This window comes from Megascapheus bottae, chromosome 11 (genome assembly GCF_031878675.1).
Source record: "Megascapheus bottae isolate mThoBot1 chromosome 11, mThoBot2.hap1, whole genome shotgun sequence".
NCBI lineage: Eukaryota > Metazoa > Chordata > Mammalia > Rodentia > Geomyidae > Megascapheus > Megascapheus bottae.
In genome coordinates this window covers 40,097,826-40,118,831 of record NC_143519.1, presented here as the reverse complement: position 1 = coordinate 40,118,831, position 21,006 = coordinate 40,097,826, and the positions used below count along the sequence as shown (strand labels likewise).

The following is a 21,006-nucleotide window of genomic DNA, read 5'->3' as shown; positions in this document are numbered from 1 at the left end:
TTTAAATATAAGTACAATCTCTTATAAAGTTTATTTTTCCCTTGTTAAAACAAGGTTGGCCACAAACAAAAATACTTACGCAGCACACCTACCTTACACCTAAAATAAGACTAGCTTCTCGCCTACTCATTTTCTGTTCAAATCCTCCTCTATAGTAGGATGAAATGCTCTGCACAAGAAAGAAAGAGCAAGAAACAGTTAGCTCCATGCATGAGATGGCATGACCTAAATCCCATTGCATAGCTGCAGTGACAGCAATATATTTCCGTAGACATCTTGAAATTATAGGAGGAAAGGTACCAAACAACAATCCTTCTGAAGAGACCAACAAAGATGACTATTTCAAAAGTTAAGATTTTTTTTACCTTTTTAAAATGCATTAATTTTTCTTTTTAAGTGCATTGATTTTTCTATACTGAGATGCAACTGAAGGAATAAAAATCAGTAGAAGCAAAATATTCCAGTGTTTTCTAACCTCTTCCACAGTTTTCTCATTGCCTAACCTTGACCAAGCCACTTATGTTGGTATGGCAGTAATCATTGGTGTACCAGCTTGACCAGTAAAGAAAAAAGTAGATTATGTCATGATACGGCAGTGAGGTACACCAAGAAACAGGAGAAACTGGACTGATGTTATGAGCAAGCAAACAACTATACTGGTTTCTCCCGCCCCACTAATAAGCTATACATGAAAGGCTGTTTTAGGCTTGACAGCACTGCATTACTTAAAGAGGTAAGACACTGCAGACTATTTTCTGACAGTGTTGTGGTGGGTTATAGGAAATTTTTCCATTTGTAAAAGTGAGATTATTATAAGAAACAAACTACATTACCAAACAGGTGAAATAGATGGCTATATTTTCCAATAGCTTTTCCCAAAAAGGAAACCATTGGCTTTTAACTAGTTTTATGATGCAGTCTAAATGTAACCATACTTTAGAAATTATAGATTATTGTGTATTATTCTATTTATGAAGCACATATAACCAAAAAATACAATTCATTTCTTTCTAAAAATTAACACTAAAGAAGTGCTATATTTTATTCAAAGGAGAGAGAAAACAAGTTAAACCAATCTTCATTAGCTAATTCAGTAGCTGAAACACAAAAGTCATCCAGACAACCATACAAGAATCGCATCATTGCATGACTGAAAAATATGTGTTTATAGTAAACTATACTATACAAACTATATTATTTTCATATATTTGAATTACAGAGCAACAGAAGGATGACTGAAATCATTAGATTTTCCTATGATTTCCACTTGGTCATAAAAAAAGAAATCCAGTTTTTAAAAATTGTATTCAAGTATCGGGACAAATTCAAAGTTGAAACTTATAAGCCTAAAATGAAGTTTTGTGTACATAAAAGTATGACTCTCATGTGAATAGGCAGTTTTTGGCATAGTAGATAACATTGCAATTTTACTTGACATTTGTTACTGTATGACTGCAGTTTCTACTTTCTCTACATATGTTACTATAATAGTTTAAAATATTTGACAAGGAAAATAATATGTGGGAAAATTTCCAGAAATACTCTGTCATTTTTGTTACTTGGAAAAATTCTGGTATCATAATAAATCTCATTAAACCTTGTTTGCCATGAGAGTATTTATAAATGACCAAAAGTGTTTTAAAATTAGAGTTTTAGTGTTGCAATAATATTTTGGTGGTTATGATATTAATAAAAAAGTTGGAGACCTTAAATTGCTTTAGGCTGGGCACAGCAGCTCACACCTGTAATCCTAGCCACTCAGGAGGCTGAGATCTGAGGGTCAAGGCTCAAAGCCAGCCTGGGCACTAAAGGACCTGAGATTCTTTTCTCCAATTAACCTCGAGAAAATGGGAAGTGGGGCTTGGATCAAAGGTACGGTGGTAGCCTTGAGCTGAAGAGCTCAGGGACAGTGTCCAGGGCGAGTTCAAGCTCCATGACCCACAAAAATTAAAATTAAAATTAAAAAAAATTGCTTTAAATCTCTTCACCAAAAAATTAGGAATAGTTATACCTAAGTGGAGAAATAATATATACTAATATATTGAAAACCAAGAGAGAGGTCACTAATTAAAATACTAGCATGAATTGCAAGTCTTTGGCTTTCCAAAAGTCATCTTTTGAAATTGGATATATACTCTATAGACATAATATTACATAGATTGATATGTATCTATGACATACAAACCTTCAGCTTAATTTTATGTTCTAAAATATATGTGCCAGTGATTGTATATTTGTATATAGAGATTCCCTTCTTGAATACTTGTTTATTAAACATAACATTTGAAATATGATGTAAAAATCAATGTTAATAAAATATTTTTTTAGAAAATGAAGAAATGTGCTAGGCATGGCAGTATGGCACCCACCCAGAAAGCTTAAGTAGGAGAATTGCAAGCTTAAGTAGGAGAATTGCAAGTTTGAGGGAAGACTGGGCTATAAAAGGAGTTCAAGACCTTCTTTGCTTATATAGTGAGCCACTGTCTCAAAAAAATGGAGGTGGACACAAGTAGCAAACCAGGAAGTTTAAATGAACAGTAGAAGACTGAAAAATGGGTAAGACAGGTAATAAAAATCACAGCAGTCCCAAACAACAGGAAAGAAGAAATTCTTCTGAGAAACCAATAAGGAAACACTAATTCAAGGTCTATGAATGTAAAAAGTTTAAAAAAAAAAAAGAAATACATTAGGCTATTTATTAATCAACAAAAGCAGAAGTGACCAGGTAATTTTACTAATAAACATTTAAGGTCCTGGCATGTATCAATTTCCCCCTCAAAAAGAGAATTGCATGAATGGGAGATCCCCAACAGATTCTAGTGCAAAACCCATAAGGTAAGGCAGGAAGCCATCTATGCCAAGGAGAAAAATGTATGTAGTGTTCAGCTGCCTCTGGACACTGAAATTCCTTAGCCTATGTCTGCTTTGTTTACTCTGAAAGGAACATTAGGCACTATTTAGATTTAGAAAAACAAGGTAGCTCTTACCATGTTAAATAATATAGCTGTTTTACACAGCTTGGGAGTTTTGTACTTATAGTGTCCATGTGTCCATGACAAACCTACCTATGTTCCCAGCTCACTCTCAGTCCTGCCCTTCAATTAAACTGCAGAAATAGTCCTGCCAACTGCTGAAGAAAACCAGGGGTATTACTCACATTACTCAATTTAGTATTCACAAGTCTCAAACTAACAACAAAGCTCACCAAATACTTTACACAAACTTAGTATAAATGGAGAGAAAAAATAAAAGAATCTGAATGAATAAATGAAAATTAGCTGTGGTAGAAGAAAAAACTAGTAAACAGAAGAGAATTTGGAAAAATTCTAATTAGTATCTTTGAAGGTATTTGAAAAGATATCACAGCCATTAAAATAGGTTGTTAGAAGAAGGAAGGAGGACTTCTTATAAAATTGAAAAACTACTCTATATAAAATTCAGGTGGACTGAATAATGAAACCATCACTGCTAAAGGCCAACCAGATGATGTGGAAAATAAGCTGTGGGAAGAATCGTAGCATACAGTAAAAAAGACAAAGCTTTAGGAAATGAGAGAAAACATTAAAAGACACAGAGGAGTGACTCAGATGTCACAAACCTTTCTAGTAACAGAAAGGGAATTAATGAAGTGTTAAAAATAAAGAATTTTTGAAATTTCAGAAAAGCAATTATAAAATCCTAAAAACTTTCAGGGCTAAAAGCCAATACCACTTGAAACCACAAATAAACAACAACAAAATACTGAAACAATAGTTGTCTGCAATGAAATAAGGCCAGCAGAAATCTGCTTGAGTAGGCAGCCACACAAACACCAAGCACTTGAGTATTTCAGTACACAGTTCTCAATCCATTTCAGAAAACTAGCAGTGAATGAATATCAACAGAAGAAAAGAAATCTAATAGAGAAGAAATTTAAAACATTTATAATCCAGCAAATCATAGGAACAAATACGCTAATACTGAAGCAAAATAAAAAAATGAAAAATAAAACATGTGAAAGAGATAAGATTTAACAAGAAGATGATAAAGCTTAGATGAAGCAAATAGAATGTAAATAATAATAAAAGCCACTGAAAACTGATACTTCATCATACTCTTATGAATGAGAAATTTAGTGAAACATAATTATAGTTACCATTTTAAGTAATTCTCTAGTTCAGAAATTAAATTACAGAATCAAGGTACTATAAATGGTGTTTATGAGGTTAGATTTTTGGGATTCATTAGCATGGAAAGAAAATATACACAGATCTCATTTCTTGATTTTTTGGAGTGATTGCCTGATATGTAAAGAATTGTTTTAAAAATTTCTTTACTAAAGTATTTCTATGAAGAAGGAGGGGAGGAGGAGGAGGAGGAGGAGGAGGAGGAGGAGGAGGAGGAGGAGGAGGAGGAGGAGGAGGAGGAACAGTAGAAATTGTAAGATACTTTGTTGCAAGCTGTAAGAGTAGTACTTTGTAAGGGAGAGGAAAAGCAGAAGTGGCAGAATCTATGTTTTGCATCCTGAGTCCCCAGAAAGAAGGAAGGAGAGATGACATATCATTTTCCTCTCATTAAAAAAGGCAAATCCAAGCTGGGCACAGTGGCTCAAGCCTGTAATTCTAGCTACTCAGGAGGCTGAGATTTGAGGATCACAGTTCTAAGCCCGGGGAACTAGAGACAGAGAGACTCTTATCTCCAATTAATCACTAAAAAAAAGGGGGGGGGGGAAGTGGAGCTGTGGCTCAAGGGGTAGGGCAGTAGCCTTGAGCTGAAGAGCTCAGGGACAGCACCCAGGCCCAGAGTTCAAGTCTCATGACTCACCAAAAAAAAAAAAAAAAAAAAAAGGCAGGTCGAGTCTCAGTGAGCCTTATCTATAAGTCTGCACAGAGCAGTGAAATTATTTGATTTTCTTTCTTTACAATGCTTAATAATGATTTTTTACTTCCGTATACATATATGTATTAAATATATCACAATGTAAGAAAGATAATTTCCAAATTTCTACTTATTACTGGTAAACAACATTCTTTTAAAGAATGATGCTACCATTTCCATTACTGTTACTCTGTTTTGTATACCATCATCCATCACTAATCCTTCTGAACTAGTTTCACAGCTCCTGTTCAGTCTCACTCACTCTAGTCTACATTCTAAGCAGCTGGGAGAATGAGAACTTAAAACATGCTCACTTGCCCTGGCCCAAAATATTTCAAAGGCTTTCTAGCAGGATCTATGTAGGCTCTAAGTGTATCGGCCCAGGCTAACACTATCATCTTCTCCACTGCAGTTACTCTTGCTGCTAAACTCATTCTACTTCAGGACCTTTGCAGTGTCCTGGCCACCTGGAGGTTCTTTCTGCAAGTGCTTCCATGGCCTGCTTTATCTTCTAGAGAGACCTTGCATGGTCTGTCTAATACAGTGACTTCTTTCTGCTGTTATTACTTATCCTCTTCCACTTAACAGTTCTAGATATATCTTATTTATTTTTTTAGCGCCACTAAAACATAAAGTAGAAGCTCTTGGAGGAAAATGTCTTTGGTTTGTGAGACTACGTTGCTGCCTACAATGTCTGGCATGTAGTAGATAGCCAATGACTTTATACTGAATGAATGCTGACAATCAACATTTTAACCAAGTAAAATATAAGTCAAGAAATAGAAAAAGAAACCTACATCACCTCTATCACGGACCTGTACACACAGTTTCATAAAATCTTTCGCAGCCCTTTTAAACCTGGGTTGAATTATTTGTCAGTATGGGCTTTGACTCTTCTTGGCTAACTAAGCACTATGAGCCTACAGTGCCATTGCTGAAACAAGCCATTTATTCTCAGATTGCTGTAAGACACATTGATCTATTCCAGATCTGCTTCTATTTCCTATAAGTCAGTGTCTATGCTTTAATGCTTAAGTGAATCTTCTTTGCATTTTCTTCAGTGGTCTCAGACTATAGTCCATACTATAACTTTTTAAATACCTACGGAATCACTGAATTATCTGCAATACTAGTAGATGAATCTATAAGCCCTAAAAGATTTCATGGCTGAAATGTTCAAATCTTGTGCTAATATATCTCATTGTACAAGGAGACTAGTATGTAGTTTGGAGGGCTGGCTTACTTCAAGATGAACTCTTGGATAAACTCCATCAAGGCAGGGACTGAGTCTGTTTTGTCCATTAACGATTCTCAGCTTCTGGCACAAAAACTGGTAGATAGATGGTATCCCACTAAATACTGAATAAATAAATAAGGCCAGTAGTAATGGAGCACACTTTTAATCCTCATGTAAGAGGATTCCCAAAAGATGGTTTTGGATCTTTTATCTGGGCCCTTTGATTTGAGCTATTGTCTGCTGTAGTCACTTTAGCAACCAACGACCTTAGACTACAGGAAAGAGAAGTCACCAATAAGCATCTTGGTGGAGGGCAAACAACCCCTCAAACAGTCAGTGTTCTCATTTTATCACCTTGAACTGCTAGGCAAAACTTTCCTGTCCTATTCAGTGGTAACTCTCCAGAACCACTCTAGAGACAAGGACTGAGCTCATAATAAACAGATTTGTGAGGAAGGGCAATGGGGAAGGGTAGAAAGGATGACCAAATGCAATTATTATATTCAATGTACATTATGTAAAATTAAATTACAGAATTTGATAATAGGAGTCAGGCACTGGAGGCTCATACCTGTAAGCCTAGCTACTCAGGAGGCTGAGATCTGAGGATCACAGTTCTAAACCAGCCCTGGTACAAAAGTCTGTGAGACTCTTATCTCCAATTAACCACCAAAAAACCCAGAAATAGTGCTGTAGCTCAAGTGGAAGAGCTCTAGCCTTGAGTTGAAGAGCTCAGGGGCAGTGCCCAGGCCCAAAGTTTAAGTCCCACTATGAAAAAAAAAATTGACAGGGATAGAAGGGGCAATGGAGGGTTGGTTTTGATCAAGACTTATGGGATTATAGCCCTGTTGTACAACTACTTAATAATAACATGGAAAAAAAGAAGTTACCCAAATGTGATGTAATTCTATTGACCAGTATAAAAATTAGTTGTCAAGCCAGTGCAGGTGGCTTATGCCTGTAATCCTAGCTAATCAGGAAGCTGAGATCTGAGGATCACTGTTCAAAGCCAACCTAGGTACAAAAGTCTGTGAGACTCTGATCTCCAATTAATTACCAGAATGCCAGAAGTGTTGCCAGAAAACCAGAAGTGTTGATGTGGCTCAAGTGGTAGTGCTCTAGCCTTGAGCTGATGAGCTCAGGGATAGTGCCCAGGCCAAGAGTTCAAAGCCCATGACAAGCATCCCCCCCCCCAAAAAAAATTAGCTGACAAAACCAGGAATAATGTTTATATATGACAATATAATCAAGAACATTTAAAACTGAATCAATAATTTAGACTAACACAAATGATTTATTAAAGAAATTAGGGTTCTATAAAGGTTAAAAAATCCAAGACATTTTCTGACATTTTCCAATATGACACATGAATTTTCTAATTACAGACACATTTAACTTACAGGAGATGAAATCTTTGTTGCAGTTTCTGTAATTACTTGTTGTAAAGGTTTCCATATCTGAAATGCATAACGACCTAAACAGTAGAAGGAATAAATGCAAATAAAATTTCTGTAGCTAGTCTCAGTCCAAGTGCTTGCCATATTGTTTATCGATAGTTTACTTCTATATGCCATTTCAAATAAATATTTCAAACTTAACCAAGCAGACAGTTAAGTTTATTGCATATATAGAATTTCATTTTAATGTCATGATGATAGCCAATGACTATATCAAGTTCCAATTAAAGATCATGATTATGCTACATCTTATACTTATAGAATGTTATGTTATAAAAAATAATATCCTAATACTTGATCTATAATGATGTGTATAGAAAAAGTTCCTTTATGTGCGAACGAACTGCTATTAAAATAATTAACAGGGGCCGGGATTTTAGACTAGTGATACAGTGCTTGCCTAGCATGTACCAAGACCTGGGCTCAAGTCCTCTGTACCACATACATAGAAAAGCCAGAAGTGGTACTGTGGCTCAGATGGTAGAGTGCCAACCTTGAGGAAAGCCCAAGGACAGCTCAGGTCCTGAGCTCAAGGCTCAGGACTGGCAAAATAACAACAACAAAACAATTAACTATTGTCTTTATAATAAAATATTGAAATATGTAGAAAACAAATACTGTTTATAATATATGTGCCATAGGAGTGCTTTAATAGTTATCATAATGTGAAAAATAAATTGTGTATGAAATATGTGCCATTTATGTGAAGTATCAGTTATTGTCACTGAGAACTGCTATTCTAAAACTGTAATTTAGTTTTGTCCTTTTTTTTTTTTTTTTGGCCTGTCCTGGGGCTTAAACAAAGGGCCTATGCACTGTCCTGGGGTTTTCTCAAGGCTAGAGCTCTACCACTTGTGCCACAGCATCACTTTCAGCTTTTTCTGTGTATGTTGTACTGAGGAATTGATCCCAGGGCTTTGTGCATGCTAGGTAAGCACTCTACCACTAGGCCATGCTCTGAGCTAGTTTTGTCATTTTAAAAGCGCCAATATCGGGCCGGGTGTTTAGCCTAGTGGTAGAGTGCTTGCCTAGCATATAAGAAAGCCTGAGTTTGATTCCTTGGTACCACATACATAGAAAAAAGCCAGAAATGGTGCTGTGGCTCAAGTGGTAGCGCTCTAGCTGTGAGAAAGCCCAAGGACAATGCTCAGGCCCTGAGTTCAAGGCCCAGGACTGGCAAAAAAAAAAAAAAACCCAAACAAACAAAAATGCTAATATTTGAATTTCCTTGAGTCTTAACAACTAATAATTTATAGGAAAAAACTGAAGGCATCAGACAAGGATAAAATCCTATCTGACAAATTTGTCCTTTCCACCCTCATCAAAATGTGTGCCTTCTAAAAACCTGAATATGACACTATATACTTCAAATTGTAACCATAAGATTATGTGCAAATCAAACTAAAAATTACATACATATATATACAGATACAATAAGTATATATACATTTAGCTTCAATATGTACATATATATTTAGCTTCAAAATTACCTAAAAAATTTTCCTAACACAATTAGGCATAGCAACTGAATTCCTATCTCAGTGTTAACAGATAAAGGCTCCAAGAAATGGCATTTGAAGCTTAACTTTAACCATAAACAAAAAGATCTAGTTGCAACAAATTGTAGTATTTTCCCTCTTAAATTCTATTATTCAGTTTTATTTGGCTCTAGCAGAGATTACTCTAATTTGTACACTGACTCAGGAGTAGTATAGTTTTTTCAGAACATACATTTTCAGAAGAAGACCTGGAAAAAGATATTTCTACTTTAAAATAAAAACCTTACATTAGAATTTAGAATTACTAGACCTATTTTACTGTAAAAATTAATAACAAAAACTGTTATATTCATGAACAAGTTTGTCAGAATTCCTTTTGAGATATGCTAATCTTCTCATGAAACTTCATCATTAGTTCACTACAGTGATATAGTTACTATAATGTTACTAGGTCTTATTGGCCAAAAGATCAAGAGGATCTGAGCTTCTAGTTTCACTTTAAAGTGTTTGTTGTTAAAGTATTTTCAGTGAAAAATACGTGAAATCCATGTAACTAAAACAAAACTGTCATTTTTTTTATTAGAACTTAAATTTGTAAGACTACAATGGACTAAAGTTTCACCTAAACCATCCAATTAACAAGATCAGATTCACAGAAGTTAGAAACAAAAATGTCAACAAAAACACTCTCAAATTAACATTTATCCAACCAATAGCCACACAATTTAAAACTAGGACTTAGAAAATTTACTTTTAATATTTATGATTAGTTTTTCTATAAGAATGTATTTATCTAAGGATTTCTTTATGTATGGGTTTATTAAATAATTATACCATTTATATTAAAAGACAAAGTAACAAATTAGGGAATAACTGTTTTTTAGGAAGAATTAAGAGCTTAAAAAGGTATAAACTCATCTGTAAGAAAGAAGAAAAGTGAGAGCCTTTGTTACTTGGATTTCATAAAGATTTCTTGCTATGCATTGTAAACCAATCTTATAAAACTATCCAAAATATCAATTATTATTGTACCTTGTTTTCTTAGCTCAGTGATCATTTTATTTACTAAAGTTTATCCAGATTTTGTTCCACTCACTGGTTCGGTAACTATAAGTAGTGCAAAGAATAGGGATGTATAATGCCTGAAAACTAAAATCCTTACAAGACAAAGGGCCTACTCATGAATCATTGTAGCAGCCATTTAGAAATTTTCTTCCTGTAATGTATGTTAATATTTATTCTTTATTTGCCTTACCAGCAAATGCAAGAGTTGCAACACCCAGTCCTACAGCTATCACTCTTCTTGCCTGGAGAGGAAAGAAAAAAATATTAAAGTGTTAAATGTTAAGGTTGATTCTAAATCTTTTTGTTGTTGATGATGTTCAGTACTGGCAATTGAATTCAGGACCAAGGTAAGCCAGAACCCCAGACCTTTTAGTTTGTATTTTAGATAGGATCACCTGTAAACCTCGCCAGGTATAGCTTTAAAGAGTAATCCTCCCACCTCTGAAAGGTGTGGTCTCAAGTGGCTGGAAGCACAGATGAGATCTACCAGACCCAGTCCTTGCAAGTAAAAAGTAATTTTGTAAGAATAAGGGTAATTACACTAAACACTGCATTTTCTTCAAAATCTTTTGTGAAGAACAGAACTTAAAAATCTGCAGTGTCTAACCAAAGGGCAAAAAAAAAAAAGAGAGAGCAAGAGAAGACAAATAATATAGTAAATTAAATTTATATTGTTACTATATCTGACTTTGTTACCTAGTATATCGTGTATACATTTATTTATTTATTTGAAATAGGAAAGGAAAAGGGAGATAACAAGATGATTGGGAAAGGGTAGGGGGAGGGAAAGGGGTATCAATGTATAAGAAGTAATGCACCTACTACCTGAAGAATGTAACTGTAACACCTCTATACATATTCCAACAGTAAAAAAAAAATCTGCAGTGTCTAGGGATTATATCTCCTGCTCACTCTAAATTTCAGTGAATTAAAGCAAATCTGGATTTTTCACTTCATATCCATATGCTGGAATTCATTATATCTAATATTACTTGTTGCTAAAATATTTTCTGTAGACTATTATCCCTAGTGGGTTTAATATATTTATCTTCTATAAAGACAAAAGGGACATATTTTGGCACTTCTGGGGACTGAACTCAAACCTTTAATGCTTCTAGGCAAACACTCTATAACTTAGACCCTTCCTCAATATTTGCTATACTTGGAACCTTAATTTTTTTATTTTTAAACATTTTTTTTGCCAATTCTGGGGCTTAAACTCAGGGCCTAGGCACTGTCCTTGGGCTTTTCAAGGCCCAGAATCTTAAATTTTAATGAAACCTTTCTTTAAGGAAAGAAGTCAAACTCGGAGAAAAAAAATAAAAATGTTAATTTAAAAATTAACTTTCTGGCTGGCAGTTTGGCCACAGTGCTTGCCTAGCATGCAGGAAGACCAGGATTTGATCCCTGGGTACCACATACATAGAAAAAGCTGAAGTGGTGTTGTGGCTCCAGTGATAGAGATCTAGCCTTGAGAAAGATAAAGGAACAATGCTCTGAATTCAAGCCCTAGGACTGGCAAAAATAAATAAACTAATTAATTAACTTTCTGTCCTCTTAGACAAGGTAAAAAATAATTTTAATAAAAGCAAACAATTTAAAATGTTACCAACCTAAAGCTAATGCTAATAAATATCTACTTAAAATTCAGGCTGGATATATAGCCCAGTAATAGATAATTGCTTAGCACACACAAGGCCCTGGGTTTGATTTTTTTTTATATTCATGTTACTTTAATTTATTTTCCATAAACATCTCAGGAAAGCTATGCAGAGCTCTGCTGTTCCTTCGGTATCCATCTTCCTTTTCTTTGATAGTCTCAGGATATCTAGTTTTAGCCAGACACATATTCCTAGCCTCCCTTCCACTGCTGGTAGGTATGTTAACAAAATGAGGGCCTATAGAATGGACACAGAGTGAGGTGTGAAACACTTTAAGTCCCCAGGAAAAGTGGGAGGGTGGGAAAGTCCTTTTCCATTATCCTTTCTAGCTAGCTGGATTGGCTTTCTGGACAAAGGAGAGAACAGTAAAATATCAAGAGACAGTGTTTCTCACATTCCTGAAACTGCTGTCCTAGACTACTTCTATTTACAGATTATGATAAAAGTTGTGCTTATCTTCCTCAGCTGCCACAGCTTGGACAATTGTGGACCAAACAAATTTTAACAGAAATAGAATTAAGAAGTGGAATCACAGAAATGTTTTTGTCTGATTTGTAAGATAAGTAAATCCATTATGACTCAGTGAGGAAATTTTTTAAAATGCTACGATAATCTCAATAGAGACTAGAATGTATATATTTCACATTGGTGCAGACATTGTTGAAAAGGAAGCTTAAGCTCAAGAGGTATTAAAACCATGAAGCCCTTCAGCTCTCAGTGTTCACGCTCAATAAGGAAAGATGCACTGAGTGTTAGTAAACCAGAGCCACAGCTGTCCAAGACTATTCTACAATGAGAAACATCAGGTCAGAAAGGGCAGCTGCAAAAAAAGAGCTCTGACATTAATGTCCAGTAACTCTTGCAGAAATCGAGAGCTCAACCTCAGCTGACAAATCAAGTTCCTCCAGGCTACTCCCTTCTCAGGGAGATGAGCCATTTTCACCAGGCCATGACACTAAGGCAGAGCTTAAGAGTTACTCTTCTGATTATTCCCTCAAGTCCACTCTCTATACTTCTCTGCTTAGTTTTATATTTCTGTTTCCCTTTATTGCTAAAAACTAACATTCCCACCGCTTTCTGGTTGTGACTCACAGGAGAAAGCACGGTAGGAGAACAAAAGAGAAATCATTTTGTAATTTGGTCTCCCTGTTTCTTCCCTCTCCTATTTCTCTTGGCTTTTCTATTGTGTTCCTTCTTTGTGCTTACAGTTATAATTTGCAGCTTTGCTGCTTCACTTGAATAGATAACAGTTCCCAAATTTTGCCAGATCCTAGGTGATTTCTTACCCTTTAGTTGTTCATTTGGCTTGTAGTGGAGTTTGAACCCAGGGCTTCAGGTTTGCTCAGCTTGTTTGCTTGGCTGGTGCTGTACCACTTAAGTCACACCTCTAGCCAGGTCTTTTGCTGGTTATTTTGGAGAGGAAGTTTTTTATATATTTTTTATTAATTAATAAAAGGATTACACGATATTTGCCAGATAGAAGGTACATTAATTCACATACATTGATACCCTTTCACATGTCCTGGTCCCCATTACCCTCCTCCCCACTCCCTATCTTGTGGGCTTTTCTGCCTCGATTGACCCTTGATGCTTGGTCCTCGAGAGCTCAGCTATCTAATTAGCAAGGACTACAGGCATGAGCCACTGGCATACCTCTGCAAGTATTATTCACATGTCAACAAATACGCCTTTCATTAAATTATTTTCAATACAAATCATCTACTATTACTACCAAAGCCTTCAATGATATGTCACTATATACCTGTTAATGGTGTTAAGAAAGGTACTTAATAATACTTTTTGCTCAATAGCACTGGCAGTTGGTTACTTGGGCCCCAAGAATTAACTAAGAGCAGCCAAAAGCTAGGTATCTCTGTCTCTATTTTCTATCTGTGCATATTATCCTAAATCTCTCCAATCCATAGTTACCTTAGGAATCCAGAAAGAACAGAATTTATGAATCTGGTGAAAACAAGGAAATTGTTGAGCAGACAGAAAAATGTCTTACCATCTGTGACAAAAGGCAAAGGTGCCTACAGGAAGAGAACAGCCAGAAAGCTCAAAACAGAAACAAGTGAATTGTTCACTCCCCTCAAGTGATGACAACAATAACAACTACTAACTTCCTCTAGACACTCAGAGAAAAAGAATCAGATAACATTATTGTCACCCTGGCCACATCTGCAAATGGGGCTGCTTTAACTATGCATTCCTCTCTCCCTCTGCACCTAGTTCTTGGTATAGAGCTTATAGTTTTTGTCTGTGCCCAGAAAATGGCTTACGATAAGCTAAAGTGCTTACTTGCATGGATGTCCACATCATGTAATAAATCTCCTTTTCCTGCCCTTTACCACTATCATCTCCTTATTAAGCACATGGAATTAGTGGACAGACATAACATGTGAAACTCCTGGAACTTGGGCCTGGGGTGTAAATTTAGTATGACACATAAGAACTCATGTTGGAAGTAGCACTGTGGCTCATGTGGTAGAGTGCTAGTCTTCAGCTGACAAGCTCAAGGACAACACCCAGGCCCAGAGTTCAAGCACCATGTCCAAAAAAAAAAAAACATGTAGCATCCCAGGAGAGGTGGCTCACATCCGTAAAATCAGCGACTTAAGAAGCTGAGATCCAGAGATCTAAGACAGTATCGAACAGGAGAGGATGCAGGACTCAAACTCCAAAATAACTTGTAAAAGCCCATTTGGAAGCATGGCTTAAGTAGTAGTGTCAGCTGAGCAAGCAGAGCACACCTGGCTATAGGACTTCCTGAAAATGAGTCTTGTGTAGAGTCTTGTATATGGCAGGCACCACAATGATTATCCTGTGCTAGTTTCATAGGATTGTTATTGTTATCCCCTACAATAATGGTCTAACCTCAATGGAATTATTGTAATAGTTACTGTACTAAATTCCAGTTCCATATAGTTCCATATATTGTGTCTCTGAGATTTTCTAGTATCCAGTCTTTTATTTGAGGAAATATATTCACCATCTTCCTAGCAAAACACACAGATATCTATATATACATACATATCAACCTTTTTACTCACACAATTTGAGGGAACTCACAGGTTTTCTTTATGTCCTTAAAGCAGGGACTCAACAAGCTTCAACATAAGAATCTTCTAGGGCAGAAAAGCACTTGCTAAAGTGAAGGACCATCTCATTCATCTTTTAGTTCCTACTGTACAGATTTGCCATGTATATTTCATTTTTTACTTGCCCAGCAACAGAATGAGAAAATAGATTTATGATATGTTAATAAAATTAACAGACTTAATCTCTGCCTCCAAAGGTTAATTTTATAAAGAGAACACGAGACTGCAATATTTAACAAACACAAATTAAGTAGGACATTAGATGATGCTCAGTAAGTAAATGACCAAATGAGGTTGGAAAAGGTGGGGAAGAAAGATGAAAGGGGTGGTTCAAGATGCACTGTACTCATAAACTGACATGCTGAACTGAAACCCCTTTGCACAACTATTTAAACATGAGAGAAAAAATGACCTGTGTACAAATTTTACTTATCCAGAACAAAAGGACAAGGTGCCATATAGCTGATGAGAATGAAAATTTCACTTTCTGTGGGGGGACATGCCTGTAATTCCAGCACTCAGGAGGCTGAGGTAGGAGGATAAAACTAAAAGGCCAGCCCAGGTGACACAATGATACCCCTTCCTATGTTTTTGTCCCCATTTCCTCCCCCCACCCCCGTCAATCATCTTGTTTTCCCCCTTCCCTTTCCTATTTCAAATAAACATATACCAGATAACAAAGTCAGATATAGTAACAATATGAGAATAACCAAAGGGCAACAAAAGAAGAGAAATAATATATTAAGAACAACAATCACACAAGGTAAAGCTCTTGTTTCCATATCCTAGAGATCATTTCATTTAGTCTCATCCTATATGACCTTATGTGCCTAGGTTTTGAGCTATTGTAATCTTCTGCTAGGAGAGTCCTAGGTGTGTACTAAGTACACACCTATGTTCCTTTGAGTCTGGCTCACTACACTTAATAGGATTTTTTCCATGTCTGTCCATTTCCTCACAAATGGGGCAATGTCATTTTTTTTGATGGCAGCATAGAATTCCACATCTTATTGATCTAGTCATCTACTGAGGGGCACCTGGGTTAGTTCCATATCTTTGCTATGGTAAACAGTGCTGTAATGAACATCATTGTGCTAGTGGATTTAGTATGTCCTTGTTTCTGGACGACTGGGTAAATGCCAACTAGTAGAATTGCTAGGTCATGGGGAGCTCTATATTTAAGTCTTTTGAGGAACCGTCTTTGGCCCATCTTTTAATGGGATAGTTGTTTCTTTGGAAATTAGTTTTGGAGTGATTCAATTTATTTAGCTGTTGATATATTTTAGATATGAGGCCTTTGTCTGTTGTATGGTTAGTGAAGATCTTCTCCCACTCTGTAGGCTTTCTAGTTAGTTTGCTAGCTATGTCCTTTGTCATACAGAAGCTCTACAGTTTAATGCAGTCCCACTTATCCAGACTTTCTTTGATTTGTTGTATTTCTGGGTCCTTATTAAGAAAGTTTCGACCTATGCCAAGGAGACCTAGTGTATCTCCTATTCCTTTTTGTAAAGTTTTCAGCGTATCTGCATTTACCTCGAGGTCTTTCATCCATTTGAAGTTAATCCTGGTGCAGGGTGACAAAGAAGGATCCAACTTTAGCTTTCTGCGGGTGCTTAACCAGTTCTGCCAGCACCACTTGTTGAAAAGGCTGTATTTCTTCCATTCTATTTTTTTGGCTCCCTTATCAAAGATTAGGTGACCATAGGTCTGTGGGTTAATATCTGAGTCCTCAGTTCTATCCCATTAGTCTTCAGGACTGTTCTTGTGCCAATACCAAGCTGGTTTGGTCACTAAGCTCTGTAATAGAGTCTAAAGTTTGGTATTGAAATTCCTCCTACGCTGTTCTTTCTGCTAAGAATTGTTTTTGCTATACTGGGTCTTTTATTATTCCATATGAAATTTTGGATTGCCTCTTCTATTTCTTTAAAAAAATGACATTGGGATATTGATGGATATTGCATTGAATTTAAAGATAGCCCTTGGCAAGATTGCCATTTTCATGATATTAATTCTTCCAATCCAGGAGCAAAATCTTTGGTCAAGTTGCAAGCATAAAGATGCACTTCCATTTGTTTTATTTTTTATTTCCCTCCTTCCTTCTTCCCTCCTTTCGTCTTTGCTTCCTCCCTCCCTTCCTTTCTTCATTTCCTCTTTCCTTCCTCCCTCTGTTCCTTCCTTCCTCCCTCTCTCTTTCTCTCTCCCTCCTCCCCTCCTCTCTCCCTATACTTCCATGTTATTTTGAATTTTTTTTTTCAATAATTGATGTTTTAAAACTAAATTGCCAGTAACAATGAGAAAATTGACATTGAAAAAGACAATATAAAAACTAAATGGCAAATCAGGCATAGTGTTAGTACTATAAGTAGAGTCATTTGCTATCAACAAGGCAATAACCAGGTTAAATGTCTAAATTGTTCATGCGATCAGATAAACATCACAGTACATTAAAGAATTGAACAGAAATAGAGAAATGTTATTTGGCTTTTTTGTTTAACTCAGGAAAATCGAGATATGTGGGGAAAAATAAAAGAAATTCGATGATATGATTTAACAGAAAGGTGGATATATTCCTGTACTCTGCTATGGGTGTTGTATGTTTACCTGCAGCAGATGGTGGCTGGTAAATGTGGATGTCACTGGAAGTTTTCATCCTTTTCCTACCTTGAGCAACAGTGTAGTCTCTCTTCCCTTACTAATAATGCAATAGCACAGACTGGTTAAGTTTAAAAATAAGAAACTATTCATTGTTAGTTCTGATTCAATAGACAAGGACCATGTCTGATAATGGCCTTGTTAGGCAGAGTCCTGAGGTGCTATGAATATAGTTGCTACTCTGTTTTGCTTTTTCTCCTTTTTATTTTTTAAGTGGAGGGCCTCTTGCATCCTTGTGCTTGCTTGCTTAGCAGGTGTTCTGCCACTTGAGTCCCCACCACTACCTCCTAGTTCTCTGTTTTCTTGAAAAGGCACCAGTATTAATTCATCCAGGCTCTACCTAGATGACTGTGTGTCTAATCCTAACTACCTTTCAATGGCCCTGTCCTTATGCAATACAGTCAGAAGCTCTCTTTTGAATCTATTTTTCTAAAACCGTGCCATGATGAATATAATAAATGCTAAGCAAAACTGAACAAGAATTTATACTGGTATGATGTGAGGGCAGGGGAGGAAGATTACCTAATAATGAAAATAAGGAATAGGCAGGATAACTCAAAAGCATTCTTTCCTTGTTATCTTTAAGTGACTCAGTTCTCAAGGGTTAATCACAAACAAATCATTTTTTGCTGAACTCAGTGTTTTAAGCTGCCTTATTTGGTTCAATTTCCACAAAGCAAGTTCTTTGAATTTAAACAAATGAAAGGGAGGAAAAAAAAAGAGTGAACAAAAAAGATAACTACCAAATCAGCAGAATTTGTGAGAAAGGAATATATGTGCAGATCAAAATAAGAGGCAATGTGCTGGAGAAGTAAAGCTCAGTGCCAGTTCCTGGCAAGTCAGGCCCTGAGCTCCATCCACAGCAGCAAAATAAACAAGCAAGCAAGTAATTACAAAGACAGACAGACAGACAAGCAGAGACAGAGAAGAGGAGCCAGGTCTAGTGGATCACACCTACTCAGGAAGCTTGAAATCAGAAAATGACAGTTCAAAACCAGCCCAGAAAGAGAAAGACCTAAAGACTTCATCTCTAATTATACAAAACCCAGGCTGAAGAAATAGGTTAAATGGTAGGATGCTAGTCAAGGAAGCAAGCTGATCTGGGTTCAATCCTTGGTATTGGCACAAAATAAAGAGAAGAGGAAGGGGAAGAACTTTTCTTCAAGAAAAACTGTCATCATGAAATGGCATTAAAATGTTACGTTTTACAATTATCCTATCCCCAAATCTTCAACCTGGCAGGAATCAGAAACCAAATGTGCAGACTGCACTCTAATGAAGAGTCAATTTGTCTATCAAAGTTTTTAGCTTATGAGTCTACCCTATACAGTTTAGACTTGCCTGCCACACATATCTTGAAACACACACATATTTATATACATACTTACATACATACAAACATACATACACACACTAGGTACTGTCTTTCTAAGAAATCTTCACTGATATGGATTTCTACTGTTTCTAGTACAGAAATTCCCCCACTGCCAGAGAATCAAATCCAAAGCCTCTTATATGCTAGGCAAATGCTCTATGACCAAACTAACCCACCCTCAAGCCTCAGAAAAGATCTTTCAGCCATGTTATTCCATGCATGGTTCACAAATTAATTCTATATTTGAACATTGAATCCTGGTACCTACTTTAGATTCTGCATAACATTGGCACAGAGGCACAGATCAACAAAATGAACTCATAAAAGTTACAACTTTGGCTAGTGATGTGGAGCTCAAGTGGTAACATTTCCAGCAAGTACAAGACCCAGCAAGTTCAAACCCTAGTACTGTCAAGACAAAAAAGGTGTCTGCCACCAATGGCTGACATCTATTATTGTAGCTACTCAAGAGGCTAAGAAGAGATTGGAGGAACTCAGCTCACAGCCAGCCTAGACAGATAAATCTGGGAGAGTCCACATCTAATTGACTAACAAAAAGTCAGAAGTAGGGGCCTGGCTCAAGTGGCAGAGCACTAGCCCCGAGCAGAAAAAAAAAAAAAAAAAAAGATCAGTTAGAGATTGAGGCACTGAGATCAAGTCTCAGTTACAGGTACATATGTACATGTATACATATACATATACACACACACATTCAACAAATTCTCAACCTCAAAACAAAACACATATGACCTCCTAAACAGACTAGTTTGTTTTTACTATCTCATTTGTTTATAAATACTTATCTGTTCTTATTCTTTTATTCTTAGGGTAATAAAGGGTATTATAATCTGTCAATGATTCTCAAAAGTCTATGTCTCTGATACTTCCTTTCTTATACCTGTATCTAAGTTGAATTAAGTTGACTTATGGACCAAGATACAGATTTATAGGTTAAGATGTAGATCAGTGGCAAAGCACTTGTTTAGCAAGTGCAATACCTTGGATTCAATCCTCAATACCAAAAAGAAAAAGAAAAAATACAGTTATATATATATATATATACATACATATATATATATATATAGTTTTTTCATATTGTTCAAGGGCCAGGTGGGAAATCTGAAGTATATAAAGCCCTCAAAATCATTTTCTATATCATAGGACATACATGTATAGTTCTTGTATTCTTGTTAGCTGCATTGCTATGTGCCTATTTTGAATGGCCCTCAACTTTTCTGGTACCCATAAATCTCTGTATGGCTGATCCTGAAATAATAGTCGGAGGTGACAATCAACCAGCTCAATCCTTGCCTTGGTTTCTGCTCCTACATAACCTGAAGCACTCTGAAGGCACATTTTTGCTAATTTATCCTCTGTTCTTCCCCCAGGTAGTCACCCTGAGGCTAAAGCACTGGTCCTACTTCATTCCATTGCTCATTTCTTTGATTATCTTTCTAGGAAGGTGGTCAAGGCCAGGTGTATTGTGATTCCTTGAAACTAAGGCATTTGCTTTAACTCAGTAACAGTAGCAGGATGAAGTAAATATTTGATATGAAAGAAGTCAACATCATTGTCACATATCCAACTCTCAGCTAACTCTTCCCCTCTACTTACTTCTCTGTTATCAGTCCAGATTTTACTTCAAAATTTGTTGCCATCACTACTACATGAATCTCTAGGAAGAGTATGCAGCAGGTTTTATGTACTTTTGTAGTCTTAGTGTACTAAAAGTTAGTAACTAACTGAAAAGATGGAGTGATGTGTGGATAGATGGTTAAACACACAGCAGACTTCTCAGTATTCTTCTGAGTTATATGAAGGATGAGACAGGTCTAGGTTTGGTCAAGGAGGGTATAAGGAGAGAGCAAAGTCTTTAAGTTGGGAAACTGCATTCTGATTCAGGTTCTTCCCTCAAATCACAGTACCATTCGGTTGTTGGCTATTTAGGAGGCAGAGTCATACATTTTCTATTGAATATAGAGTATTCAAAAACTCCGTTTTCCTACCTGGAAAAATCACTTATTTACAGGAGCTAGTTGTTTGATACTACCACTGAGTTCACTGATATCAAATGTATCTCTTTCAAGTTGAAAGAATGTCTT

At 36.3% G+C, this 21,006-nt stretch overlaps 1 protein-coding gene across 2 annotated transcripts in view; it reads right to left on the bottom strand.

Moving 5' to 3' along the window:
• Nucleotides 1-21,006, bottom strand: part of Dnajc15 (DnaJ heat shock protein family (Hsp40) member C15) — a 45,513-nt gene that overhangs the window by 19,596 nt on the left and 4,911 nt on the right. For both annotated transcript variants that reach the window (XR_016537098.1, XM_090342087.1), the window contains exons 2-4: nt 10,306-10,357; nt 7,495-7,568; nt 93-169 (exon numbers count right to left, since the gene is read on the bottom strand). Coding sequence is in view for 1 of the 2 variants with exons in the window: in XM_090342087.1 (XP_090198213.1) it covers nt 93-169; nt 7,495-7,568; nt 10,306-10,357 (203 nt within the window). In the remaining variant the exon portion in view is untranslated. The remainder of the gene's footprint in view (nt 1-92; nt 170-7,494; nt 7,569-10,305; nt 10,358-21,006) is intronic.